The sequence below is a fragment of the Scyliorhinus torazame genome, chromosome 8 (assembly GCF_047496885.1).
Source record: "Scyliorhinus torazame isolate Kashiwa2021f chromosome 8, sScyTor2.1, whole genome shotgun sequence".
Classification (NCBI taxonomy): Eukaryota; Metazoa; Chordata; class Chondrichthyes; order Carcharhiniformes; family Scyliorhinidae; genus Scyliorhinus; species Scyliorhinus torazame.
In genome coordinates this window covers 170,897,371-170,922,922 of record NC_092714.1, presented here as the reverse complement: position 1 = coordinate 170,922,922, position 25,552 = coordinate 170,897,371, and the positions used below count along the sequence as shown (strand labels likewise).

The following is a 25,552-nucleotide window of genomic DNA, read 5'->3' as shown; positions in this document are numbered from 1 at the left end:
AGGATTAAAAAACGCAAAAATTAACACAAATCCTGACAAATACAAAAGATAGAAATGACAGCATGCAATTAGATAGACAAATAGCAGGTTGGCCTTTATTGCAAGTGGTTGGAGTACAAGACTAAAGAAGTCTTGTTATAATTGCACAGATCTTTGTTGAGACCAACATCTGGTGCATGTATGGAATTTGGTCTCCATATTTAAGGAAAGATATATTTGCATTGGAGATGGTGGAGCAGAGGTTCACCAAACTGATCCCTGGGGTGGGGGATTGTCCTATGATGAGAAACTGAGTAAATTCGGTCTATGTTGTCTGGAGTTTAGAGAGATGATAGGTGATCTCATTGATACATTAAAGATTCTGGAGTGGTTTGGCAGGACAGATTCTGAGATATTGCCCCCCTCCCCCACCCCTGCTGGGGAATCTAGAACACGGTTCACAGTCTCAGAATCAGGAGTTGATCAATTAGGACTGAGATGAGGAGAAAACGGCACTCAAAGGGTTATGAATCTTGTGGAATTCTCTACCCCAGAGGATTATGGATATGAAATGAAATTAAATGAAAATCGCTTATTGTCACAAGTAGGCTTCAATGAAGTTACTGTGAAAAGCCCCTAGTCGCCACATTCCAGCGCCTGTTCAGGGAGGCTGTTACGGGACTTGAACCGTGCTGCTGGCCTGCCTTGGTCTGCTTTCAAAGCCAGCGATTTAGCCCTGTGCTAATAGATATTTATTGCAGATATTTATGATGAGGTAGGAATCAAGGGATATGGGGAAACAAGCGGGGAAGTGGAATAAAAGAACAAGTCAGCCGCGATGGTATTGAATGCAGAGCAGACTCGATGGACCGTGTGGTCTACTCCTGGTCCTATTTCTTATGCTCATACGACAACAAAAAAATGACAAAACCCTTAGTAGGAGATGGAAAAAGGAAGTGCGACAAGAAACTTGCCAAGAGATATCAAAATCAACACAAACATTTCTACAATTCCAACAGCAAAGTATGGTCAGTATTAATCTGGGCCCCTTGGAAACGGATAACAGTGATATTCGAAAATAAGGAAATGGCAAACTTTTTACCTGATTACTTTGCATCAGTATTTTGAGCGAAGGAGGAGATCAGAGGGCTGTACATCTTCAGGAAAGTAATATTGAATCAGGGACAGGGAGTCATCAAGATTAATGTAAGTAAAAATACTGAAGAAAATTATGACACCCAAGTGTGGCCAAACTCCAAGACAAACAGGTTTCATTCCAGGATTTTAAAGAAAATGTAAAAGAACATTGAAAATGCTGGAACTGTAATCATCCAAAGGTTTAAAACTATTCTTTTGAATTGGAAATTAACGCAACCCCCTGTGCTATTTAAGAAAGGTGGGAGAGGAAAACCAAAGAATTAAAGATTAGTTTGCCCAACATTTGTTGTCAGGAAATTACTAGAATTTATAAATAGGGTTAGAACAACTGGACACCTGGGCAGCACGGTGGCGCAGTGGTTAGCACTGTTGTCTCACGGCACCGAGGCCCCAGGTTCGAACCTGGCCCTGGGTCACTGTCAGTGTGGGGTTTGCACATTCTCACCGTGTCTGCGTGGGTCTCACCCCCACAACCCAAAAATATGTGCAGGGTTGGTGGTTTAGCCATGCTAAATTGCCCCTTAATTGGAAAAAAAAATAATTGGATACTCTAAAAAAAATTTTTTTTAAAAGAATAACTGGACACCTTGAAGACTATCAGCTGATCAGCGAAAACCAGCATAGATTTGTTACGGGAGAACTTCAATTACAGGACGATGTTATGGTCTAACTCTGGGATTCGAGAACTAAACTAAACATTTGTGAATTTACTCGAAACCTGTGCGATTCTGCTACTCTCTAGCCTGAAGCTAGTTCTGCCCCCTACTTTCACAAACAGTGTGACTGCATTTAGTTTCGAGCCACAATGGGTTTCCTATTCTTTATTGCAGGTGATCATGATCTTCAGGACTATGTTAGTGCTGGTGGCATAGAGTTACCATCATCTTCTGAAGGACAATTAATGCTGGCCTAGCCAGCGACGGCCACATCCCATGAAGGAATTTTAAACATAATTACTGAGTATTTCTGTCACATGAAATAGCTCCAGCGCTATGGGACAGCACTTGTTGAAAATACTGTGACTGCTGGAAATCAAATGAAAACAGAGAATGTGTAAAAGCTATTGGTACAAGGAGATCCAGTAATGTTGAGAATGTAGAAGTGGATCTGTAGACCTCAGAATAATATCAGAACGTGTACAGCATGGTTACATACACGACAAAGGACTACATTCTCTGGTCCCCCAGCCATGTGCTTCTCGGTGCCGAGAGTCTACACTCCTGCCACTTGTCAATGGGATTTCCCATTAAAGCCACCCCATGTCAGAGGGAAACCCACGGGCGGGGGTGTGCTGCTGGCGGAAAAAATGAATCGCATCAGCTGGAGAATTCCGGCCAAGAATTTGCCTCTGGGAGGATTGGTTTTAACGATCTCAGCTTCAAAACATTGATCGAGGTAATCTTTTTGATACAAATTACAAAATGATTTGTGAACTTGGATATAAAGAGCAAGTTTGTGAATGACACAAAGCTTGGAAATAGAGTAAGCAGCAAGGGTGATAGTAGCAATCTCAATAACAATAATAATAATCTTTATTGTCACAAGTCGGCTTACATTAACACTGCAATGAAGTTACTGTGAAAATCCCCTAGTCGCCACATTCCGGCGCCTGTTCGGGTACACTGAGGGAAAATTCAGAATGTCCAACTATCTTTCGGGATTGTGAGAGGAAACCGGAGCACCCGGAGGAAACCCATGCAGACACGTGGAGAACGTGCAGTAAGGAGGACAAAGACAGATTGCTGACATGTGTAGACACATGGCAGATGAAATTTAATACTGGGGGGTGTGAAGTGCTGCACTTTGAAAGGCAGGATGAGGACAGGCAGTACAAACTAAAATGTTTCCATGTTAAAGAGGTTGCACGAACAGAGAGATCTCGGGACTCACACATGCAAGTCTTTAAAGATGGCAGGACTAGTTGAGAAGGTTGTTAAAAAATGCTGCATACCAGATTCTGAGGTCTCTCTCTATATATAGAGGTAGTGGATAAAAAAGCAAGATTCCGCAATTGGACAGCAATTTCTAAACAATCCTGATTGCACTAGGAATTACACTGACAACCAATTTAAGATTAGCAATCAGGCTTACAGCGTGGCTCACTTACATATTGCAGGAAGCTACATATGTTCACACAGGGTCTTGTCCTCTGCATGCAGAGTGTTCATGTGCTGCGCCTTTTTCAACTAAACAAAGGTTTGGGCGGGCAGCCATTCCCTGGTTCATTCCCCATGGCAATCCCATCACTAGAGTCGGCTGCCTGATTTGAATAAAGGCTTGTCAGTTAACTGTTCCCTGGTGCATTGTCCATGGTAACATCTCTCCTAATCAGGGTCCATTGCCAAGCAATCAGCAGTCTATTCTCATGCAGTATAAATGGTTGTTCCCTTCACAATTGGTATTCTTGCAAATGATCCTGATGAGTGCAAGATGAAAAGTTTTGACAACATTACAAAAGGAAGTTATGGGCTGGAATTCTCCAGCTGTTGGGATTCTTTTTCTCAAAAGCATTATTGTATTATAAACAGGGGCACTATTCAGTGGTCATGTTATGCTTGAACGAGAGTGCAACAAGGCTGGTAAATAGCAGGAGAGGCCAAAAACAAGAACCGCGCAGGGCTCCAAACTGTTCGCATAGCAGACGGCCTGCTCCCATAGGCGAAATCAGGAATCTCGCCGCAGTGTGGCAAGAAACCAATAATCACCACTTAAGACCGATTTCCCTACAATTAACAGGAGCCACCCCATATCCAACGGCCTCCTGCGATCCAACCGCTTCCCCAGCAAGTGATCACGCGGGCACCGATTAGTGCTCCTTTTTAAAAATGTGAACTTGGCGGATGGGATGCTGCAGGAACTTGAGGAGTTGAGTCGCCAACTTCTCTCACAGGCAAAGAACTTGAGGACACTGGGCTTGCTGCCCCTGTGCTGGGAGGGGTTTGGGGGAACAACCAGGGGGCCCAGCCTCAGTTAGGATGGGCCACCATGGGGCAGGTCGGGGTATAGGAGCTGGGGGGCAATCGTGTGCGGATCCTCCATGCCAACCCCTAGATCATGAGTACCCATTCTGGTGGCGACCCTAGTCGCTGCCTGGCCCACCGACAACCCATAACTCCCACTGACCGTGGAAGCCTCTGGCATTCAGAGTTGAATAAACACTTCACACATCCCAAATGGATTCCTGTGGGTAGGCATGCCATGTAGCACATGGGTCCTTTTGCCTAGCATCCCAATCAGACCATGCACTGTTCCTGAACATTGCGGGTGACAAGGCCCCGTCCCACACCCTAAGCACCTGGCTGCCCATCAGGTCAGGGTGAGACCCAGAGGGGAGGCCTGCGTCGGCCCAAAGTGTACAAGCGTCATTGGTCTTTTGGGCAGATGACGGAAAGCACGTGCCACAGGAGGCTCCGTCTCACATGCTGATGGTGAGGCATCTGTGTCATATCCTAGCGGACTTGCCACCATGTGGAGGAGGACACCCACTCCTAGTGGCTGTGAAGGTCACTGCAGTCTTGAGCTTCTAAGCCTCATGATCATTCCAGGGTTCGAGCGGGGACTTACCATCTCACAAGCTACAGCCCACAGGTGCATTTGACAGGTCAAGGATGCCCTGTTTGCCCAGGTGGCAAACTATATAAACTTTCTACATGGACCAAGATGTGGAGATGCCGGCATTGGCCTGGGGTGAGCACAGTAAGAAGTCTTACCAACACCAGGTAAAAGTCCAACTTGGACTTTGAAACAAACCTGTTGGACTTTAACCTGGTGTTGTAAGACTTCTTACTGTACATGGACCAAGCCCAGCAAGATGCCCGGGAAGCCCCATGTCCGGGGGCTAATAGATGGGATGCATGTCACTTGCATGCGCTGGGCCATCAGGGAGTGCCATATGTCTCTCCAAAGGTCCTCGGAAGTGGTGAGGATTCTGCTGGCACCATGCGGCCTGTCTGGGTCCTCTCCCAACAGTTGTGAGACACAGAAAGGGCATTGTTTGCCGCACGGGTGGCTCACCATGGGGGGGATGGGGTGAGTTGGGGTGGTGGTATGGGTGAGCCAGGGCACAGCACGGTGCTGGGCGGTGCCAGGAGCATTCCCATTGGGGGGGGGTTTGGTGCCAACTCACCCGAGCGGCCGGGTGGAGGACATTGATCTTGCGGCACTGGTTGACGGTCTTCCTGGTGATGCTGCCCAGCAGACGGCTGCTGCCATTTCCTCCCAGGCGGCACTGGGAGGGCCTACTCTCCAGAGCCCTCAGGGGAACAGGACATCCCTCCTGACCTCGGCTGCCTCTAGGAGCCCCCCCGTGGCGCTGGTCGTATCGATGCCATGGGTGTGAGCTGTGTGGAGGTTGGCTGAGCAAATATTGTTCTACCTTGTTAGCAGGGGGCTGTCCCGGAAAATCGGCTGGTGAGCCATGATTTGCAGCGTGAAGCCTGCGGAGCCTCCTCAAGTGGACCAATTAATGTTGGATTACGGTGCAGCCTCGCCGGGCCGAGCGCTGGGAAGCTCGCGCAGTTCCCGCTGGTTACCGTACTTAGAAACATTTTCACTGAATCGCGCCCAAAGTATCAATGACCAGTAATGAAAACCTTTTAATTTTATTCATTGATCAAGGACTTTTTTTTGTGCCAGATATCTCAATTAGGTTCCTTCTGCCAAACCCCTGCCGTACACAAACATAACTGCTTGTCCTGGCCAACAATTTATCTGCATTCAACACTTATTGCGGTGTTAATGTAAACCTACTTGTGAGAATAAAGATTATTATTATAACACAAGTGATACAATACTTTCAACCATTTAACAGCCTTTTATCACTTCTTACAAAGTTGCTGTTCTAAATGGCTACACACAGATACATACACATTGCAACAGGCCATTCAACCACCCAGTTTTGGCTGGACAAAGGGGCAAAGTAAGAACCAGCCACCAAAGGAATGAATGAGGAAAAGAGCGAAGGACTTGCATTGACACAACACCTATCAAGTCCCAAACTGCATTACAGCCAATGAGGTATTCCACAAGTATTCCAGTACCAGCCTTCCCGAACAGGCGCCGGAATGTGGCGACAAGGGGCTTGTCACGGTAACTTCATCTGAAGCCTACTTGTGACAATAAGTGATTTTCATTCATTCAAGTGAAATCAACTATTTGAATTTCAAAAAATGCAACAGCCAATTTGCATTTAGCAAGATCCCATAAACATTAATGAGAGAAATATACACGCTGAACGTTGGTGAAAGTCACAGTATAGCACTCTCTCAGTAGGTCAGTGAATAATGCAGTCCGAGAATATATCATTCCACAGACACCCATTTTACATCCCAGGGTTTCAACCCATGGTGCTTTGCTTTCTGGAGTGGGTGGGGAAAGGGGAGTAATGGTTATTGGCCAAAAATATGGTGAATGGAGTAGGTTTGGACATTGAAAGATTACATAAATGTAGCACAGTGACAAAGTTCAGGCTAAGAATTCCAGTGAGCAAGAGTGTCATGGTTGACAGCAATAGGGGAGTGAGATGGAGCAATAGATTGGAATTAAAACAGTAGCCACACAACCTGGACACAGTCACAGAGGTATGGAGGAAAAAAATAGTCTTTTCCATTGTTTGAGAGCTCTAATCACTCTCATAGTTCCAATAACAGACTCAATTGGGTGACAAGAGGGTGTGAAGCTCACCCAATAACCTCCTTGAACGTAGAATATTACATGACAGTGAGCAGATTAGATCAGGTCAAATTTATTGTGCAAATACAGTGGAGAGGTTGAATTCCAACATCGGGATATTTCCAAAGACAACAAGTCTTCAATGGCATGGATTCAGGTGTTCGCTGTACTTATCATAGAATCATAGAATTTACAGTGCAGAAGGAGGCCATTCGGCCCATCGAGTCTGCACCGGCTCTTGGAAAGAGCACCCTACCGAGGCCCACACCACCCTATCCCCATAACCCAGTAACCCCACTCAACCAACCCTAAGGCCAATTTTGGACACTAAGGGCAATTTAGCATGGCCAATCCACCTAACCTGCACGTCTTTGGACGTACTTAAAATGGATTCCAAGAAAAATAACTCTTACCAAATATCTTACTAGTTTTTAATTAGCTTCACAGAAACCAAAACCCGAGAGTAACACTCAATTGGCTGAAAAACAACAATTTACGCCTTTTAAAAACATACAAAAGCACTTCACAGGGGCAAATCAGACAAATCACACTGATGAATAGCTTTTTGTTTTTAATTTTTTAATCTGCTAATGAGTCACCCAGTCAGTTTCATCAGCAAAATGTTTTATGTATATAGGAATAAGAATGGACCCTTTAGCTCTGTGAATCTGCTTGCCAATTATCTAAATTGTGGTTGATTCATTTCAATTAACGTACTTGAGGGAGATTCAGGTTTCCACTTGACTCTCAATTATCCAAGGCTGATGCACCAACTTTCATCTTGATTGGCACCCATCGACCACCTGACATATATACTTCCTTCGCCCCCGAGGCACAGTAACAGCGTTTACCATCTACAACAGGGTTTTTCAAACTCAGAGTCGCGATCCGCGGGTGGGTGTCGGGAGGGTTGCGGAGTGATCAGTCGCGGGGGAAGCATCCAACAGCCATGATCTGCTTTTTAAAATGTTGGCCACGACTGACCTATAAATACAAACGATGGAGTCTTCCACCAGAAGCGGTGACAGAGAGGGAGTCACGACCGAGGCACAAACACTGACCCCGCGCCCTGTATGTCTCTGACTTGGACGCAAAATCATGAAGGAGAGATTCCTCCATTTGTAGCTGCCAGCAAGCAAGCAACTGTGTGAAGAACTGAAGATGGATCATTTTGTAATAAGGAAGAGAGGGACAAAGACACAAATAGGCCAGGATCTCACAACTGAATCTGCTGTAGAGAGCTGTTCAGGAGAATCCAGGGAAGGACAAAGCAGCGCTGGTGTGAGCTGTATGCAGAGCTCGGGTGCTTCTGGTGAACACCCAATAAAGACAAAAACGAAGTTGGGTGAAAAGCAATCTAAAAATCTAAAAATGTAAATCAGGATTTGAAGCCCATGTGTGTTAAATGCAGGGAGGTACTGGTAAATGGAAGTTTAAAACCCTCAAAACTTCAAAAGTATTACAAATTTGAGGACAAGCCTCTTGGTTTTTTCACAAATCGTCAGTTGAAGCCCTTCGTAGAAATATTGAATGACAAAGAAAGTGAGATTGTGAGGATCAAGCAAGCTCACCTGTTGCATTAAAGGTAATAAATAATGGTTGGCCAGGAAGGTCGGCCCCTGTGGGTCGTGAAGATCGGTAGGCCTCGGCTGCGGAATCAACCAACATTGGTCCCGAAGACTAGACAGTTAGTAAAAGTGGGTCCCACAAAAAAGTTTTAAAAACACTGATCTACAAGATGCAATGCAGAAACTCACTAAGGTTCCTTAGGCAACACCTTCCAAACCCATGACATCTACCATCTAGAAGGACAAGAGCAGCAGATGCCTGGGGACACCACCACCTGAAGGTTCCCTTCCAAGTCACTCACCACCCTGACTTGAAATGTGTCACCATTCCTTCACTGTCGCTGGGTCAAAATCCTGGAACCCCCTTCGTAACAGCACTTTGGGATTACCTACACCACATGGGCTGCAGTGGTTCAAGAAGGCAGCTCACCACCATCTTAAACATTTTCAGCATGGGAGGCCATTCAGCCCATCATGTCCGTACCAGTCAACAATGATCTGACTATACTGATCCCAATTTCCAGCGCTTGGCCCACAGCCCTGAAGGATATGGCAGCGCAAGTGACTATTTAAATACTTCTTAAATGGTATGAGAGTTTCTGATACAATCACCTTTTCAGGCAGTGAGTTCCAGACTCCCACCACCCTCTGGGTGAAAAGGTCTCTCCTCAACTTCCCTCTTAGCTTCTTAGCTCTGACCGTAAATCAATGCCCTCTGATTATAATAATAATCTTTATTGTCACAAGTAGGCTTATATAAACTCTGCAATGAAGTGACTGTGAAAAGCCCCTAGTTGCCACACTCCGGTGCCTGCTAGGGTACGCAGAGGGAGAATTCAGAATGTCCAATTCACCTCTCGGGACTTGTGGGACGAAACCCACGCAGACACAGGGAGAATGTGCAGACTCTGCACAGACAGTGACCTAAGCCGGGAATCGAACCTGGGACCCTGGAGCTGTGAAGCGACAGTGCTAACCACTGTGCAGCATGCTGCCCGTTATGCCCCACATAATCTTGTACACTTCTGTCAGGTCCCCTCTCAAACATTGCTGCTCCAAGGAAAACAGCCCAGCCTATCCAATCTTTTGTGATAGTTCAGACCTCCCCTGCCCATGCAGCATCCTGATAAATAGCTTCTGCACCCTTTCCAGTGCAATCACACCCTTCCTATAGTGTGGCAACAAGAACTGCATGCAGTACTCCAGTTGTGGCATAACAAGTGTTTTGTACAGCTCCCTGCTCTTGTATTTTATGTCTTGGCTAATAAAAGTAGGTATCCCATATGCCTTCTTAACCACCTTATCTACCTGCCCTGTGTCACCTTCAGAGTTCTCCAAGATCCCTCTAATCTTCAGTACAATAGTCAGAAGGTGAAATAACTGAGTGAGGGTGAACTAGATAATAGAGCCAGTAAGGCTCAGAGGAAGAGCAGACATTGCTAAACACAGCGGGACAGGTGGTCTGAAGTGCATTTGTTTCAATGTGAGAAGTATAACAGGTAAGCAGGGGAACCTAGAGCTTGGATTAGTACTTGGATATATGATGTTGCCTTTACAGAGACTTGTTTGAGGGGGGGACAGGATTGGCAGCTAAACGTTCCAGGATATAGGTGTTTCAGGTGGGATAGAAGAGGATGTAAAAGGGGTGGAGGAGTTGCACTATTGATTAAGGAGAATATCATAGTTGTACTGCGGGAGGACACCTCAGAGGGCTCATACAACGAGGCAGGAATAGGAAGGGTCCAGTCACAATGTTAGGGGTTCACTATAGGCCTCCCATCAGCCAGTGGGAAATAAAGGAGTGGTATGTACGCAGATTTTGGAAAGGTGTTGTGGTGGGGGATTTTAACTTCCCCTATATTGACTGGGACTCATTAGTGCTAGGTGCTTGGATGGGGCAGAGTTTGTCAGGAACATCCAGGAGGGCTTCTTGAAACAATATGTAGATAGTCCAACTAGGGAAGGGGGCTTGCTGGATCTTGTATTAGGTAATGAGCCCGGCCAGGTGGCTGAAGTTTCAGTAGGGGAGCTTTTCGGGAGCAGTGACCATAATTCACTAGGTTTTAAGGTACTGTTGGAGAAAGATACCTTGGGTGAAGGTGCTATATTGGCGGAAGGCTAATTATAACAATATTTGGCCAGAACTGAAGAACCTAGGTTGGGGCAGGTGCTTGAGGGTAAATCAACATCTGGCACCTGGGAGGCTTTCATATATCAGTTGGTAGGAATTCAGGACCAGCGTGTTCCTGTGAGAAAGAAGGATAAGTATGGCAAGTTTCGGGAACCTTGGATAACAAGGCATATTGTGAGCCTCTGTACTTCCTAGCGACCTACCATTTGGTATTCTCTTGCCTTGTCAGTCCTCCCAAAATGTATCACCTCACTTTTCAGGGTTAAATGCCATTTGCCACTGTACTGCTCCTGTTCATTATCATACCCCCTACATTTAAGTCCAAATCATTAGTGTGCACTACAATTAGCAAGGGCCAGCACCAGGCCCTGCAGAACCCCATCAGAAACAGACTTGCAGTCACAGAAAAATCCCTCTACCATCACACTCTGCTTCCTGCCTCTCAGTGAATTTTGGATCTAATGTGCCACTCTGCCTTGGATCCCATGGGCCCTTACTTTCCTGACTAATTTGTAATAAGGAGCCTTATCAAAAGCCTTGTTGAAGTCCACATAGACCATTCAAATGCATTACCCTCATCAACATTCCTGGTTATCTCCCCAAAAACTGTGATTAAATTAATCAAACACGGCTGTCCCGGTCGCACGGTGGTGCAGCGGTTAGCACTGCTGCCTCATGGCATCAAGGACCTGGGTGACTGTCCGTGCGGAGTTTGCACATTCTCCCCCTATCTGCGTGGGTCTCACCCCCACAACCCAAAGATGTGCATGGTAGGTGGATTGACACGCTAAATTGCTTCTTAATTTGTTCTTGGGGTGAGACCCACGCTGACATGGCGAGAATGCGCTAACTCCACATAGACTGTAACCCGGGGCCAGGATCGAACCCGGGTCCCCAGTGCTGTGAGGCAGCAGTGCTAACCACTGCACCGCCCAGGGAGATTGCCATTCCTGAGGCAGCCCCTAAAATTCACATCATTTTTTAAAACCTTTTTATAAATTTAGAGTATGCAATTATTTTTTTTCCAATTAAGGGGCAATTTAACGTGGCCAATCCACCTAACCTGCTCATTTGTTGGGTTGTGAGGGTGAAACCCACGCAGACACGGGGAGAATGTGCAAACTCCACACAGACAGTGACCCAGGGCCAGGATTCGATCCCCGGTCCTCAGCGACATCATCCCAGTGCTAACCACTGCACCCCGTGACGCCCTCTAAAATTCACATCATTAAATCTACCAGACAAATTGAGTTCAGGAAAATTGATATTAATGATCTTAGGGCAAGGAATTTTCCCAGTGTCCCAGCCAACATTCTTCCTGTAATTAACAGCACCCAAAACCTGTCTTTCACCTCATTGCTGGATGCAAAATACAATCACCTGCACTCAAAGTGTTGTTCACTGGACGTGAAATGTTTTTGGGCTGTTTCTGCAAAATGTTATTTAATTGCAAGGTTTCTTGTCCTTTTAATGGATTTTGCCGGTACTGTTTTTAGTCAGCCACATGTATCAACAAGCTCATAGCTGCAAACACGCACACGCTCTCTCTCACACAAACTCTGTCTCACACTCTCACTCACACACACTTTCTTAAACCCACGCTCTCTCTCTCACACAAACTCTGTCTCACACTCTCACTCACACACACTTTCTTAAACCCACGCTCTCTCTCTCACACAAACTCTGTCTCACACTCTCACTCACACACACTTTCTTAAACCCACTCTCTCTCTCCACACACACACTCTCTCACACGTCCACTCCGACTTATGCACGCGCACCCTCTCACACTCTTTTACACACACACAGTCTCACACACAGACATACTTTCACACATCCACTCTGTCTCACGTGCACACGCTTTTACACATACACTCTCACACATACGTATAATTTAATGTATTGGAGTTTTCAACCTACAGCCCTGATTTCTGATGAAGCTGGGCATTCTCTTAAAGGTGGGCAGTTGGTGCAAGGATTTTGAATTCACTGGCCTATCTTGTTGCAAAATTCAGATTTAAAAAAGGTTATTTTTAATGCTTATTTGGATAAATCCTCAATGGAACAACTTGAGAAATGTAAAAGCCAATTGGAGCAGAGATTCATTATTAGAGGTCCTGGGGGCTCCATGGTCCACACCTTTCTAACCCAGAAAGCCAAAATGATACCTATAGCCCTGCTCTTGGGTGTGTTGACCTGTTAACCACTCCACACTCCAACAATAGTTTTGTCATGTTAATCTGGAGATCAGAGTGATGTATTGCAATCTGCAACCAGGTATGTAAAAGACACTTGGGAGTTTCCATTACCTGCAGTTAGGTGAAACATTTAGACACTGCAGGCCATTGATTGCTGTCTACATTGGCTGAATATAACTGAGGGACAGGGTATGCAAAGGGAGATCTGAGTGAAACCCAGATTATAGTTTTCAGTCTCCAATTGCAGTGTTCAAGTGTGATCAATCCAACCCCACAATGAACACAAGGAATAGGAAGGATACAATCAGCAACATTATACAAATCACTACACGCCAACTAATACTAGAATCCCTACAGTGCAGAAGGAGGCCATTTGGCCATTCGAGTCTGCACCAATCCTTCGAAAGAACACCCTACCCAGGCCCATTCCCCCACCCTATCCCTGTAACCCTACCCAACCTTCATACACTTTACAGTGCAGGAGGCTATTCAGCCTATCGAGTCTGCACCAGCTCATGGAAAGAACATCTTACTTAAGCCCACTGAGGGTCAATTAAGAATGGCCAATCCAGCTAACCTGCACATCTTTGGAATGTGGGTGGAAAACGGAGCACCCAGAGGAAACCCATGCAGATACGGGGAGAAAGTGCAAACAGCACACAGTCACCTGCGTCCAGTATTGAACACGGGTCCCTCGCGCTGTAAGGCAGCAGTGCTAACCACTGTGAATGCGTCACCCTTGAAGGGTCATTAGTTTAAGATCCCTACGTATTCCCCACGCTTGGCGGCATGGTATGGCTGCTTGTATTATCATTAAGAGTGTACAGCAAGATGCCGGCAAAGGGTTCGAGACAGATTGACATCACTGGGAATGAGAGACTGCAGGGGCTATCGTGGTTCAAGAGGGCATCTTACCATCACTTTCCCAAAGGTCACTGTGTTTACAATAAATATCAGCCTTGCTCATGTCACCCACATCAAAATAATGATTTTAGACGGTGCAGTGTGAGGGCATTACTGAAGTTTTTTTGGAATGTAAATAATTACCTTCTGCACAACTATTAAAAATGGATTAAAACTGCTATTTGAGATAACCATGGGCAACCTGATTATATAGGATAGGGAACAATAGGCGCACTCTCTCCACACATTCAATTTTCTTCGTCCATTCCCCCACCCCATCAAGCCGAGAGATGGATATAGCCCTACCCCCACAGCTGAAAGCCGGCTTCCTGACAAGTTGTTAACCCATTGATGCTGGCTGCTCGACTGGGTAAGGCATCACACCCAAAGTCCACCTGCTGATGGGACTTGCTGAATGGTGGGAGAACCCTCCGAAATGCAGGGTCCTGGGATCAATCCCGCCTTTAATTGAAAATTTTAACTGAAATGCAACTTAAGCGTTACACAAACGGCAGAGTCCCGTCGGCAGTAAAGGTGCAGAGGGAAGCCATCCAGACAATACCTCTCCTGTTCTCTATCTGGAAGATGCTGCAGTGCTGATAGCACATGGGTCCCGACAAAACAGGAGCCGAGGTGGCATCTGACTGCAGGAATGGTAAAGAGAGCGACTGCAAAGACCAAGCAAATGATTGCAGCTCAGTCTGAATAAGCACCGAGCGATTTTTCATTCAGAGCACACAGCCAGATTCGAGAGCTGAGACTGAGGTGTGTCCAGTCAGAACTGTGAACCCAGAGCCAGGAGAGGAGAGGGCCACTTCAGAATGGAAGGCAGTCACTGGAGTCCGTGTCAATATGAATCTTGCTCCCGTTCTCATTAAACTGGAGTATCAATGAATCTGGTTTTAAACTCTGACCTTGGTCACAGGCCGAGTTCAACACATTCCCACCCCTATCTACCAATGATTCTTCGGGCACAGTTCAAAAGTCTACGAGAATTAAAGTGAACGATTTATTCAGTCCACAGAATTTCAAAATGAGCCAGAGAACCAATTCAGCACAGACAGAATCTCAGAGACAGGCCTGCTTTCCTGCCCCTCTGGTAAGTCAGTGGCAAAGGACAAGTTGCCATCTCTCCTTGAACATATTCCTGGAGGTTTCATCACATTCACCCACCCGCCCCACTCTCCCACCATTGATCAGTGTCCACACCCATCATCTTGATCAACAACCAATAGAAGAGTGAATAGACCTAGGGTCTCCTAACTTCATTGCGATTTATTTAACTTTAAAAAAGTCTTGAATGTCCCCCTCATTTTTCCCTCTTGTGTTTTACTTGCTACAGGGCCCCGGACATTAGTCTCCTGAGTTCTGGAGATATCAGGGCAATCCTGGAGAGTTAGCAAGCAGTTTCATCCTTAATGTGAGTGTGAAGGTGGGGGAGGAACCACAGTTCATACTCATACATAGTTAGTTACGCATAAGTACAGTTACATTTCACAAACAAAGTCTCAATTTAGTGTTCAAGCAGAATCTAACAAGCCAAACATGACTCCCCCAACCCAGGCTCCAGACCCTTCACCTCCCAAACCCAGACCCCAGAACCATCACCTCCCCAACCCAGAGTCCAGAACCATCACCTCCCCAAACCCAGAGCCATCACCTCCCCAACCCAGAGTCCAGAACCATCACCTCCCCAACCCAGAGTCTAGAACCATCAGCTCCCAAAACCCAGACTCCAGAACCATCACCGCCCCAACCCAGAGTCCAGAACCATCACCACCCCAACCCAGTGTCCAGAACCATCACCTCCCAAACCCAGAGTCCAGACCCATCGCCTCCCAAGCCAAGTGTCCAGAACCATCACCTCCCAAACCCAATGTCCAGAACCATCACCTCCCAAACCAAGTGTCCAGAACCATCACCTCCCAAACCCAATGTCCAGAACCATCACCTCCCAAACCCAGAGTCCAGACCCATCGCCTCCCAAACCCAGTGTCCAGAACTACCACCTCCACAACCCAGAGTCCAGACCCATCACCTCCCAAACCCAGATTCCAGAACCATCACCTCCCCAAACCCAGAGTTCAGAGCCATCACCTCCCCAACCCAGAGTCTAGAACCATCAGCTCCCAAAACTCAGACTCCAGAACCATCACCGCCCCAAACCCAGAGTCCAGAACCATCACCACCCCAACCCAGTGTCCAGAACCATCACCTCTCAAACCCAGTGTCCAGACCCATCACCTTCCCAACCCAGTGTCCAGAACCATCCCCTCTCAAACCCAGTGTCCAGACCCATCACCTTCCCAACCCAGTGTCCAAGCGATTAGATAAATGTGAGTACGGCCTTTCGGCCCATCTGCTTTCACCCTTCCCGGAGTAATCGCAACTCTGACATCTCGGCAGACAATTCAGTTAAAAGCCAAGAGGAGATAATCTTTTCCACCAATAAAAATGTGGGATGGGTGGGGGGGGGGGGGGGGCAGGCAGTTACGCTGGAAGTGAATTTGATCATCGATTCCTGCTCTTCTGCCTTTCACTCTCTCCCCCTCCTTCAGTGCCGCCGTTGAATATTGGGAGCTCGGAGTCGGGGCTCAGTTGGAGCTGGCAGTTGGTCAGAATATCGTGTTGAACAGATATTGGGACAGCAGCGTTCCTGAAACTATTGTGTGGTTTGGGGAAATGAGCAGGATTTCCCAAACAGACTGGACAGGAGTCTGTGTGAAGCAGCCACTTTTCTGATTGATTCGCTGTCAGTCTGAATAGGGTAGAGAGAGGACACTCTGATCGCCTGCCCCGGAATCTCTCAGCCAGAATGGAGACACAACTTGTTGGAAAGGGCAGCGAGGGTTAAACTCAAATCCCAACGGGAGTCTCTCATTAACACCCGCTGTTCAAGAACCGAGGGAGAGGGGGTTCCAAAGGCGCTCAGTGTCCCGGGGATGAGGTGGGTGTTTGCAATGAATTGAGCACTTCTTACCTTTCTTTATAACTCCGTGGTCCTGAATGAGCAGACTGGGCTCCTCCGCGTGCTGCAAGAAAAGACGAAACCCGGATTTTAGTGGCTGGCTCCACATCTGTCTGACAACACAAAACATGTCCAATTCTCCTGCAAACCCCGGGCTCGGGCCGAAGGGGACATGACATACTGCACATACAGGAGGCACCTCGTACCTGTGCTGGCTATCTGAGCATAAACCAATTGAAAACACCGCCGAATTTGAAAACAAAAATTTCAAAACTATCAGAATGAAGCTGTGAAAGATGATTTTTAACATAGAAAAATTAAACTGTTAACCCGACGTGATAAAAATATCCAAACTAATATTTAAATCCTTTAGGAAAACGAAAGTATCCCTTAAATACTCATGTCGGATTTTGTCTAATATGAAGCTGGTACGGAAATGAAAGAGGCCGTTTAGAGCTAATGATTTGAATTAACTTCTCTAAATCTATCTGTTTAAAATAATAGTTACAGTTTAAATGAATGAATCATTCTCTCCCCGGCTGGCCTGTTTGTCATTCACACTGAACGGGTGTCTTCCCAAAGTTCCTAATTGTGTGTTTGAGATATTTGAGGGAATGTGTCGGGACCTCTCGCCCCCGCTCTCTCCTCTTTCTCGGAAGAAGGTCTTTGTTCACAACTGGTTCACCGGCTGCCGCTGCCTTTTGCTGATTCGCCGTCACATCGTCCAGAAGTACCCAACAACTTAGCTCCCCTCCCCCCACCGAAAAAAAAACCCTCCTCATTCTGAGAATTATAATTTTAAAAGCTGAAAAATCATCAGCAGAGATCTGCAATGGTTTAAACACAGATTCAGCTCCTGAGAAACCTCTGAGATGTTTGAAGCCATTCGTTTCACAAGTGTGAACAATAACTGATAGAGCTCTCCGGAGTATAAGGGCTGGACTATTGTGTACAGTCGATTAATAAACATTAACCTTTCAATGCCTTTCTAGGATTTGATCGACAGAAATTGCCGAGTTTAAAAGGAATAGGCGTTTTAACACCACTTGCTATCTACTTGTCCAAGGGCTCTGTTTAAATACTGCCTGGTATCTGAAAACTATGACGGGGCTTGAAACGATACATGGACAGAAGCACACGAGGTCCTGTAAAGAGGAGACAAGCAGTTTGGAAGGCTTGGCACTGTTAAATCTGCCCTCCGTGAAACCTTAGCCGTTCTATAACTGGTCAATTGCCAATTGCAATAATGTAATTGTAATAATGTAATGTAATAATAATTGTAATAATGGTCAGTTGTAATAATGCATTTCAGGTTTTGTAATGATGCAACATTATTATTCGCATCCAACATTTAAAACGGGACTGAGACATAAGGCGAATTCTTCCTTTACACAGCCCTGTCCGTCTACAGTCCTAGCCCCAACTCTCCAGCTCTTCTACAATACTTGTGTACATTCAGGCAGTGCAAAATTAAAACATTATAAGTTAATTTGCAGTGATTTATGTTGGGAGTAATTAGAAATCCATTATTCAGTTGCTCTTTTCGCATACTTATTTTTTTAAAAGGTCGTTAGTCAAGTATTTAGCAAAAGGATGGAGAGTATTCGGAATAACTGTACCTCCTCCATTGCGTGCACCACATCGTGCATGTTCAGGTTTTCAGCCAAGACTGCTTCCATGTGGTGAGTGCCGGGGATGAGGATCTCTGGGCGCCGGATTTCCCTCCTGGGCTCCAAGGCTGAGAGCTGAGCCGCCAGGCCGCTTCGCTGCTGCTGAGATAGGCCGACACCCTGGTTCTGGCGAGTCTGCCAGCCTGAGTGCTGCTGCTGTTGCTGGTGGTGGTGCTGGTGGAGGACATTGAGGGAGTATGGGTCGCCCAAGTGGGAGTAATGGTCCGGGGACTGGGTGTAGGCGAGGGGCTGATACGGAGGGGGGAAGTAGGGCGGCTGGAAGTCGGAGCTCGGGGTGTGAGACAGAGGAGGTGCCGCCGAATACAGGTGCTGGGTAACCGCCCCCAGCTGGGGCAGTCTCGGAGTCCCATTACTGCTACCATCGTGTCGGTCCTGAGGAGATATGGAAAGATTTTCATTCTGGTTAGTGAGGCTCTGCATTGTGAAGATGTTAAACAGACAATGAATTACTACCCCTTGTTACCATCACATCATTCCGACTCCAATAAATAAAACAAGCGACAACTTTATCTGAAAATAAACAATCTCAGTTCAGCCAGGACTATTTTACACACGACATTTCTCTTAATTTTTTTAAATTTGAAAACGTGAATATTCTCATTTGAATTCCTCGTGGTCCCTGAGCAAACTGATTGTGCTGAAATATAAGGGGGGGGAGTCCTGGAGAAAGTGGGGTTCAATATTGTGATGTGGAGCAGATTCTGACAAATCCCAATCTTCATTTCCTTCTTGTGAACAAACAAAACACCCAATTTCTGTGGGCGCGAACTCCAACACGCCAGAGACAACCAATCACTTCCAAGCCGCACGCACACTCTGTCAGATAACTTCATGTTTTCACATATCTCCCGGCAGCTCGCTACTGGATTAAAAAATAATGATAGTCCAAATCTTCCAGTGCAGCCCCCTCTGTCATTGCCTCCCCAACAGTTCCCTGGGGAAGAACTCCCAGGGCTGATAGTGTATTGGCCCGAAATAAATTCCAATCGAATCTGTTTCGCAATGGTCACTTTCACACAAGTCTGTATCGGGAGCGAGAGATAATTCTTTATTTCTTGTATATTTTTATACTCGGTTTATACCAGAATAACACCGCCAGAGAGCAACTTTCAACTCAAATATTAAATCCACCAACAATAATGAAACATCTACGGTGTAATTTTCTCTTCCGTTTAGGAGCCACATTGCGGTAGCTGCTGAAAGATTCTGTTCACATTCCTCCATCTAGATCTCATGTAGATCACTGAGAGAACGACTCTCCATTCCAACACTGAGCACAAACAGGGCCTGGGACTCAAACTAGGTGGTAACCCGTGTTCTCTTTCCGCAGAGCCAATGAATGTGGTTTCATGGGGATAATGAGAGTTAGCAAGACAGTGAATACTTTGTAAAGATGAGCCCAGCGGTCAGATTGCTGAGGGAATGTTGAGAGAGAGGCTGGACACGATGAGACACGCCGGGGTTTAGAAATTCACATCCATTCATGTTTACACTGACAGTTAAAAGAGGGATTAAAGCTGGTAAGCTCACTGCTAACCGCTCTCTGTTCGAAATAGATATGAACCCGGGCAGAAGGCGAGATCAGGCTGTAAGCAACACTGTCCGGGGTCTGCTCTCCAAACTAACGTGAGAATTCGGCCAGGAAGCACCTCCGGCCTCTCTCTCCCCAAGCTAACACATGAAGGTTGGACCGGAGGAAAGAGGTGAGCTGGGGAGGGGGAGGGCAAGGGAGGGGGGCGGTCAGGAGTCCCTCATTCCGACTTTGAGGCATCATTCCCTGAAAGGAGGGAGTTCTCGGTGGCTGGACACCTCCCCTTGCCTGCTCCACTCCCCCGCGTTCCCGGAATCACTCCAGCTCTCACTTTTCTGTGATCTGTCCTGAAGTGAGGAACCAGTTAAACGGGATTCTCAACTCCCAGCCCCTGTCACTGGGCTGCTTTCTGTAACTCCCTAACCTCGAGGCTGTTTTACTAATGTCACCGAGCGGCCGGCAAACAGCGTCTAAAACCTGATTAAAAAATACCAATTTGGAAGATATCTCCTTAAATGAAGAAAATAAAAACAATCTTCAAGCATTGAGTTGAAGTCGCGCAGTCTGTTGGCAGAAAAGTTGCAACTAAAGAATAGTGTGCTCTGGATGTCACATTAAAAAGGTGTGACCCTCAAAGGTAAAGTTCAGGGACTTGGAGTGAACGGGAGGGGATGAATGAGAGAGGGGAGGATGAGTAGAAAAATGAGGGTAAAGTTCTTTAACTGGGGGTTTAACCAGACACAACCTCTCGAACACATTTCGAACATTGTTGACTCAGAAGTCCATTTGCTACATTGAGAAATAGGGAGGAACTATTTCAGATCGCCTCAAGTTTAAAAACATTGACCCCCCCCCCCCCAATGCCGGATTCTCACCAGTTTGAAGCACATTCTCACCTCGCAATCCTCTTCATATTTCACATTGTCGGCTAATTTCCACAACATCTTGTGCTCCCGCGGTGAAGCCGACTCCAGAAGAGCCCGGCGAGTCTCACAATCCAAGCGGAGCACAAGTGTCCAATGATGTGACAACCTCCTCCTGTCTCTGGGCTCCCCGGAATGGGGCAATGTTGCTCGGCTTTGTCGCTGCCAATGAGGATGGAGCTCCCCAAGGGCGGAAGCCCCGCCCACTGGTGGGGAGGGACCTGGGTGCCTGACGTTACGTCAACGCTGGGCGTGGCAATCGAAGCTTTGACCAATCACGAGCCTCCCCGGGTGAGGGGGCGAGCCTATCAGTTTTGAAGGAGGGGCCTGGAGCAGATGATTCAATGTGGCAGTCAGGAGGAGCTGTCTCAATTCAACGAGCCCGGCTCGACACCACTCACTCCCCTCCTGAACTCCCCCAGTCCAGCCCAGTGCCATTCAACACAAGCACCATTCTGAATCAGTGGCATCCCTCCCTCATTACACACCTCTGGCGGGAGAACCATCAGACCCAAGCCAGCCATCACTCTCCCAGGCTGGCTGGAGAGAGCGGGACCCCCAGCTCCTTGCTTCATCCTCGCAGTCACAAACCTCCACCTCGAAACCCAGGTACTATTCCTCAATTGACAAACAAGTCACCCAGATTATCTCTCTCTCCGCAGATGCTGCCCCAGATTGTCCAGCATTTTCTGTTTTTCCTTCAGATTCCAGCAATCACGCTATTCCTCTCTGATGCAAAGGTTCGAGTTCTTCATTAGTATATTTTCTCCCCCTTTTGTGTCAAAAACTCGACAAGTTTGATCTTGTCAGCGGTCGGCGGCTCTGACCTCCTCCTCACGGTCTGAGGAGCAGTTGGTATGTGTCGATTTGGGTGCAATGTAACTCCGCGCCACTGGAAAAACTGGGAAGAATCCACTCAAAATAAAGTAAGCGTGACATTCATATTTAAAAAAGAAAACTGCAGAATCGCTGCCTGAAACTATCAGGGGAGGCGGTGAGATACCAGAGGGAGCTTTTCCCGAGTTCCACTCTCTATCCAGAGGGTCAGTCACATACTGCGAAAGATTCCCAGCGGCTTCTTAGTGTTTCTTCGGGGTTTCCTTAAAAGGGGAGGGGACAGAAGGCGGGAGATTCCCCTCGCAACTGAGGATAGAAATTGGAATGGGCCCCAGGTAGGGATCAGATTACAATCCCGCTCCTCCAGCAAAGGACTGATCACAGACTGCAGTCTCTCTCCTGAGCTGCTAGCTTTGCCCATTTCAGAGGAGTATGAGTGGTTTGATAGATACTCCCCAGTCTCTGATCATTGGGGGTTCAATCTCTGTTGTTTGTGTCTTTCTCAAGATCCTGCCTCGCTCGAACAGGAATTCCCCAGTCTCCCTCTCTCTCTCTGGCTTCCCCCTCCTTACTGAAAGGAACAACGACGAACAGATCACAGGGTCAGTTCGGAGCCTGGAGCTGCTATCAACTGTTAGCCTGAAATTCCGCGTTGACCAGGCACATTAAAAGCCTTGCCGATTGCTCCCTCAGTAATACAGTCTCTGTATGAATTCGACCCGTTCCTCTCTCAAACAGGTTTGGATTCACTGATTTTTAATGATAGGGTTACAGTCCTTTTTCAGAATTGTTGAAAGATTCTCAGTGAGCAGTTTATTATTTGCTCTCAGGAACAAATGTGTTAACACCCCCGGATGGCGACTGCTTTTGTTTTTGCTGATCTTCAATGCTATTTAATCATAGTCATTATCATCGATACACAGCAGTGACTGGCAGCTGACACTCGGCTCCATTAGCCACTGTCTGTGCCAACTCCCCCCCTGGGAATGCCTCCCGTTTCCCACCCTCTTTCCCGTCTTTTTATTCTTCCTTTCCAAATCGTCTTCCAAGTAATTTTAAATTCGATTCTAAACGCTTGCCTGTGAATGACTGCGCGTAGAAACAGACGGCTGTGTGGAAACTCATTTTCTATACTCTCTTCATTTGCTCAGTCACAACCCTCGGCCCCATTCAGCAGCTATCAATGGGTTATGTAACTCGTCAATTTTTCAAACCTTGATTACATCCCTCTTAATCCTCCTCTGTTCTCGTAAGAAACACAGGCTACGTTACACCCTTCAATCCATTGAGCAAATAAACCTAAATTCATATACAAACTGGTATAATCCTTACACAACTGATATAAGTTCTGGTATAATTCATATAAAAACTGGTATAATTGCTACACAACTGGTACAAGTCCTGGTATACTTCATATGCAAACTGGCATAATTCCTGGTATTATTCCCATACAGCCTGATATAATTCCTGTCATAATTCACATACAAACTGGTATAATTCCCATACAAAATGATATAATTCCAGGTATAATTCCTATCCAACTGGTATAATTCTCACACAAACGGATATAATTCCTGGTATAATTCACATACAACCTGGTATAGTTCCTGATATAATTCATATACAAACTGGTATAATTCTCATGCAAGCTGATATAATTCCTATACAAGCTGGTATAATTCATATACAAACTGGTAAATCCTAGGTATAATTCATATACAAACTGGTATAACTCCTGGTATAATTCATATACAAACTGGTGTAACTCCTGGTATAATTCATATGTAAACTGATATAATTCCTGGTATAATTCATATATAAACTGGTATAATTCCTATACAAACTGGCATAACTCCTGGTATAATTCATATACAAACTGGTATGATTCTCGTACAATCTGAGATAATTCCTTGTAGAATTCATACACAAGCTGATACAATTCATATACAAACTGGTATAACTCCTGGTATAATTCAATTACAAACTGAATAATTCCTGCCATAATCCATATACAAACTGGTATAATTCATATACAAACTGGCATGATTCTCGTACAATCTGAGATAATTCCTTGTACAATTCATACACAAGCTAATACAATTCATATACAAACTGGTATAACTCCTGGTGTAAGTCAATTACAAACTGAATAATTCCTGCCATAATCCATATACAAACTGGTATAATTCATATACAAACTGGTATAATTCTCATTAAACTGACATAATTCCTGGTATAATTTCTACACAAGCTGATATAATTTATATACAAATTGGTATAATTCCTGACATAATTCATGTACAAACTGGTATAATTCCAGGCATAATTCATATACAATCTGGTATAATTCCAGGCATAATTCATATACAAACTGGGAGAATTCCTGGTATAACTTCTACACAAACTGGTATAATTCGTGGTAGAATTCATTTACAAATTGGTGGATTCCTGCTTTAATTCATATACAAATTGGTATAATTTGCATACAAGGTGATGTGATTTCTGGTATAATTCTTACACAAGCTGGTATAATTCCTATACAACCTGGCATAATTCCGTTATGATTCCTGGCATAATTCACATACAAAGTGGTATTATATCTGGTATAATTCATAAACAAATTGGTATAATTCTCATACAAGCTGATGTGATTCCTCGTAAAGTGCCTACACAAGCTGGTATAATTCATATACAAACTGGTATAATTCATGTACAAACTGGTACAATTTCTGGTATAATTCTCATACAAGCTGATATAATTCCTCTTATAATTGCGACACAAACTGGTATAATTCATGTACAAACTAGCATAATTCCTGGTATGATGCCTGGTGTAATTCATATACAAACTGGTATAATTCCAGATATAATTCATATACAAGATGCCATAATTCCCTTACAAATTTATATAATTCCCATGCCAGTTGGCATAATTCCTGTTCTAATACTGCTCTGCATCTTTCTTTTAAAAAAAAATTAAATTTAGTGTACCCACTTCATGTTTTTCCAATTAAGGAGCAATTTAACGTGGCCAATCCACCTACCTTGCACATCTTTTTGTGCGGTGGGGTAGACCCACGGACATGGGAAGAATGTGCAAACCCCACACAGACAGTGACCCAGGGCTTGGATCAAACCCAGGTCCTTGGAACCGTGAGGCAGGAGTGATCACCATGCCGCTCCAACATCTTTCTTTTTACAGTTCAAATATCTGCCAGTTGGGGCATTGTAATTCTTCAGATATTCAACTTATATATACACATATTCATGTAGTATTGTTATATTGTATTGCCAAATACGAATGACGAATAAAATCAGAAAATGCTGGAAAAGCTCAGTGGGTCTGGCAGCATCTGTGGAGAAGGAATAGTGTTAATGATTCGAGCCATCTGTGATTTGTGTTGGGAACTCTGGCTCTCTCTCCATAAAGTCTGACAGACTGCCTGAGCTTCCCAGCGCTTCCTGATTTTATTTCAGATTTCCAACATTCGCTTTTATTTTATGACTAAGTTGTGAGAGAATATTTTGCTGTGCTTTACTCAATAATTGTGATTTGTCAAGCATATTTTGTAAGTTTAAATTGTCGATGTCCTACTATATTAAGAAATATTAAAATTCTGAAACACAAACAAAAATGCTGGACAATCTCAGCAGGTCTGACAGTACCCGTGGAACTAATGTTTCGAGTCTGGATGATTCATTGTCAAAGCCAGTGAGAACTGGAAATAGCATCAAATTTATGGTGTTTGGGGTGGGGGGGCAGCGAGGCTGGATAGGGGGCCAGCGATAGGTGGAGAAAAAGATGAAGGGAATGCAAATAGTGGTGATCAAGGCTAAGATAGTAGCACATTAAGAGATCAGAATGTGTTAATGGTAGAGCAAAGGTGAATTGTCTAAGAGAGGAGAACCTGGAACAGGTTCAAGGGTGGTTCAAGTGGGGTGGGGGAGGGCGGACAATGGCGAGGGAAAAACGGATTGATGGAAGAAATTAAATT

General features: G+C 45.5%; 1 protein-coding gene across 3 annotated transcripts in view; it reads right to left on the bottom strand.

The window, feature by feature from the left end:
- The window catches only part of tfap2c (transcription factor AP-2 gamma (activating enhancer binding protein 2 gamma)), a 120,029-nt gene that overhangs the window by 88,676 nt on the left and 5,801 nt on the right, over window positions 1-25,552 (bottom strand). The window contains exons 1-3 of one of the 3 annotated variants that reach the window (XM_072514511.1): window positions 20,673-20,903; window positions 18,195-18,638; window positions 16,588-16,639 (exon numbers count right to left, since the gene is read on the bottom strand). In XM_072514511.1, the coding sequence (XP_072370612.1) occupies window positions 16,588-16,639; window positions 18,195-18,638; window positions 20,673-20,741 (565 nt within the window). In that variant the 5' untranslated portion in view covers window positions 20,742-20,903. Of the gene's footprint in view, window positions 1-16,587; window positions 16,640-18,194; window positions 18,639-20,672; window positions 20,904-25,552 lie in introns of those variants that run through there. The other 2 variants (XM_072514513.1, XM_072514514.1) reach the window with 2 other exon arrangements.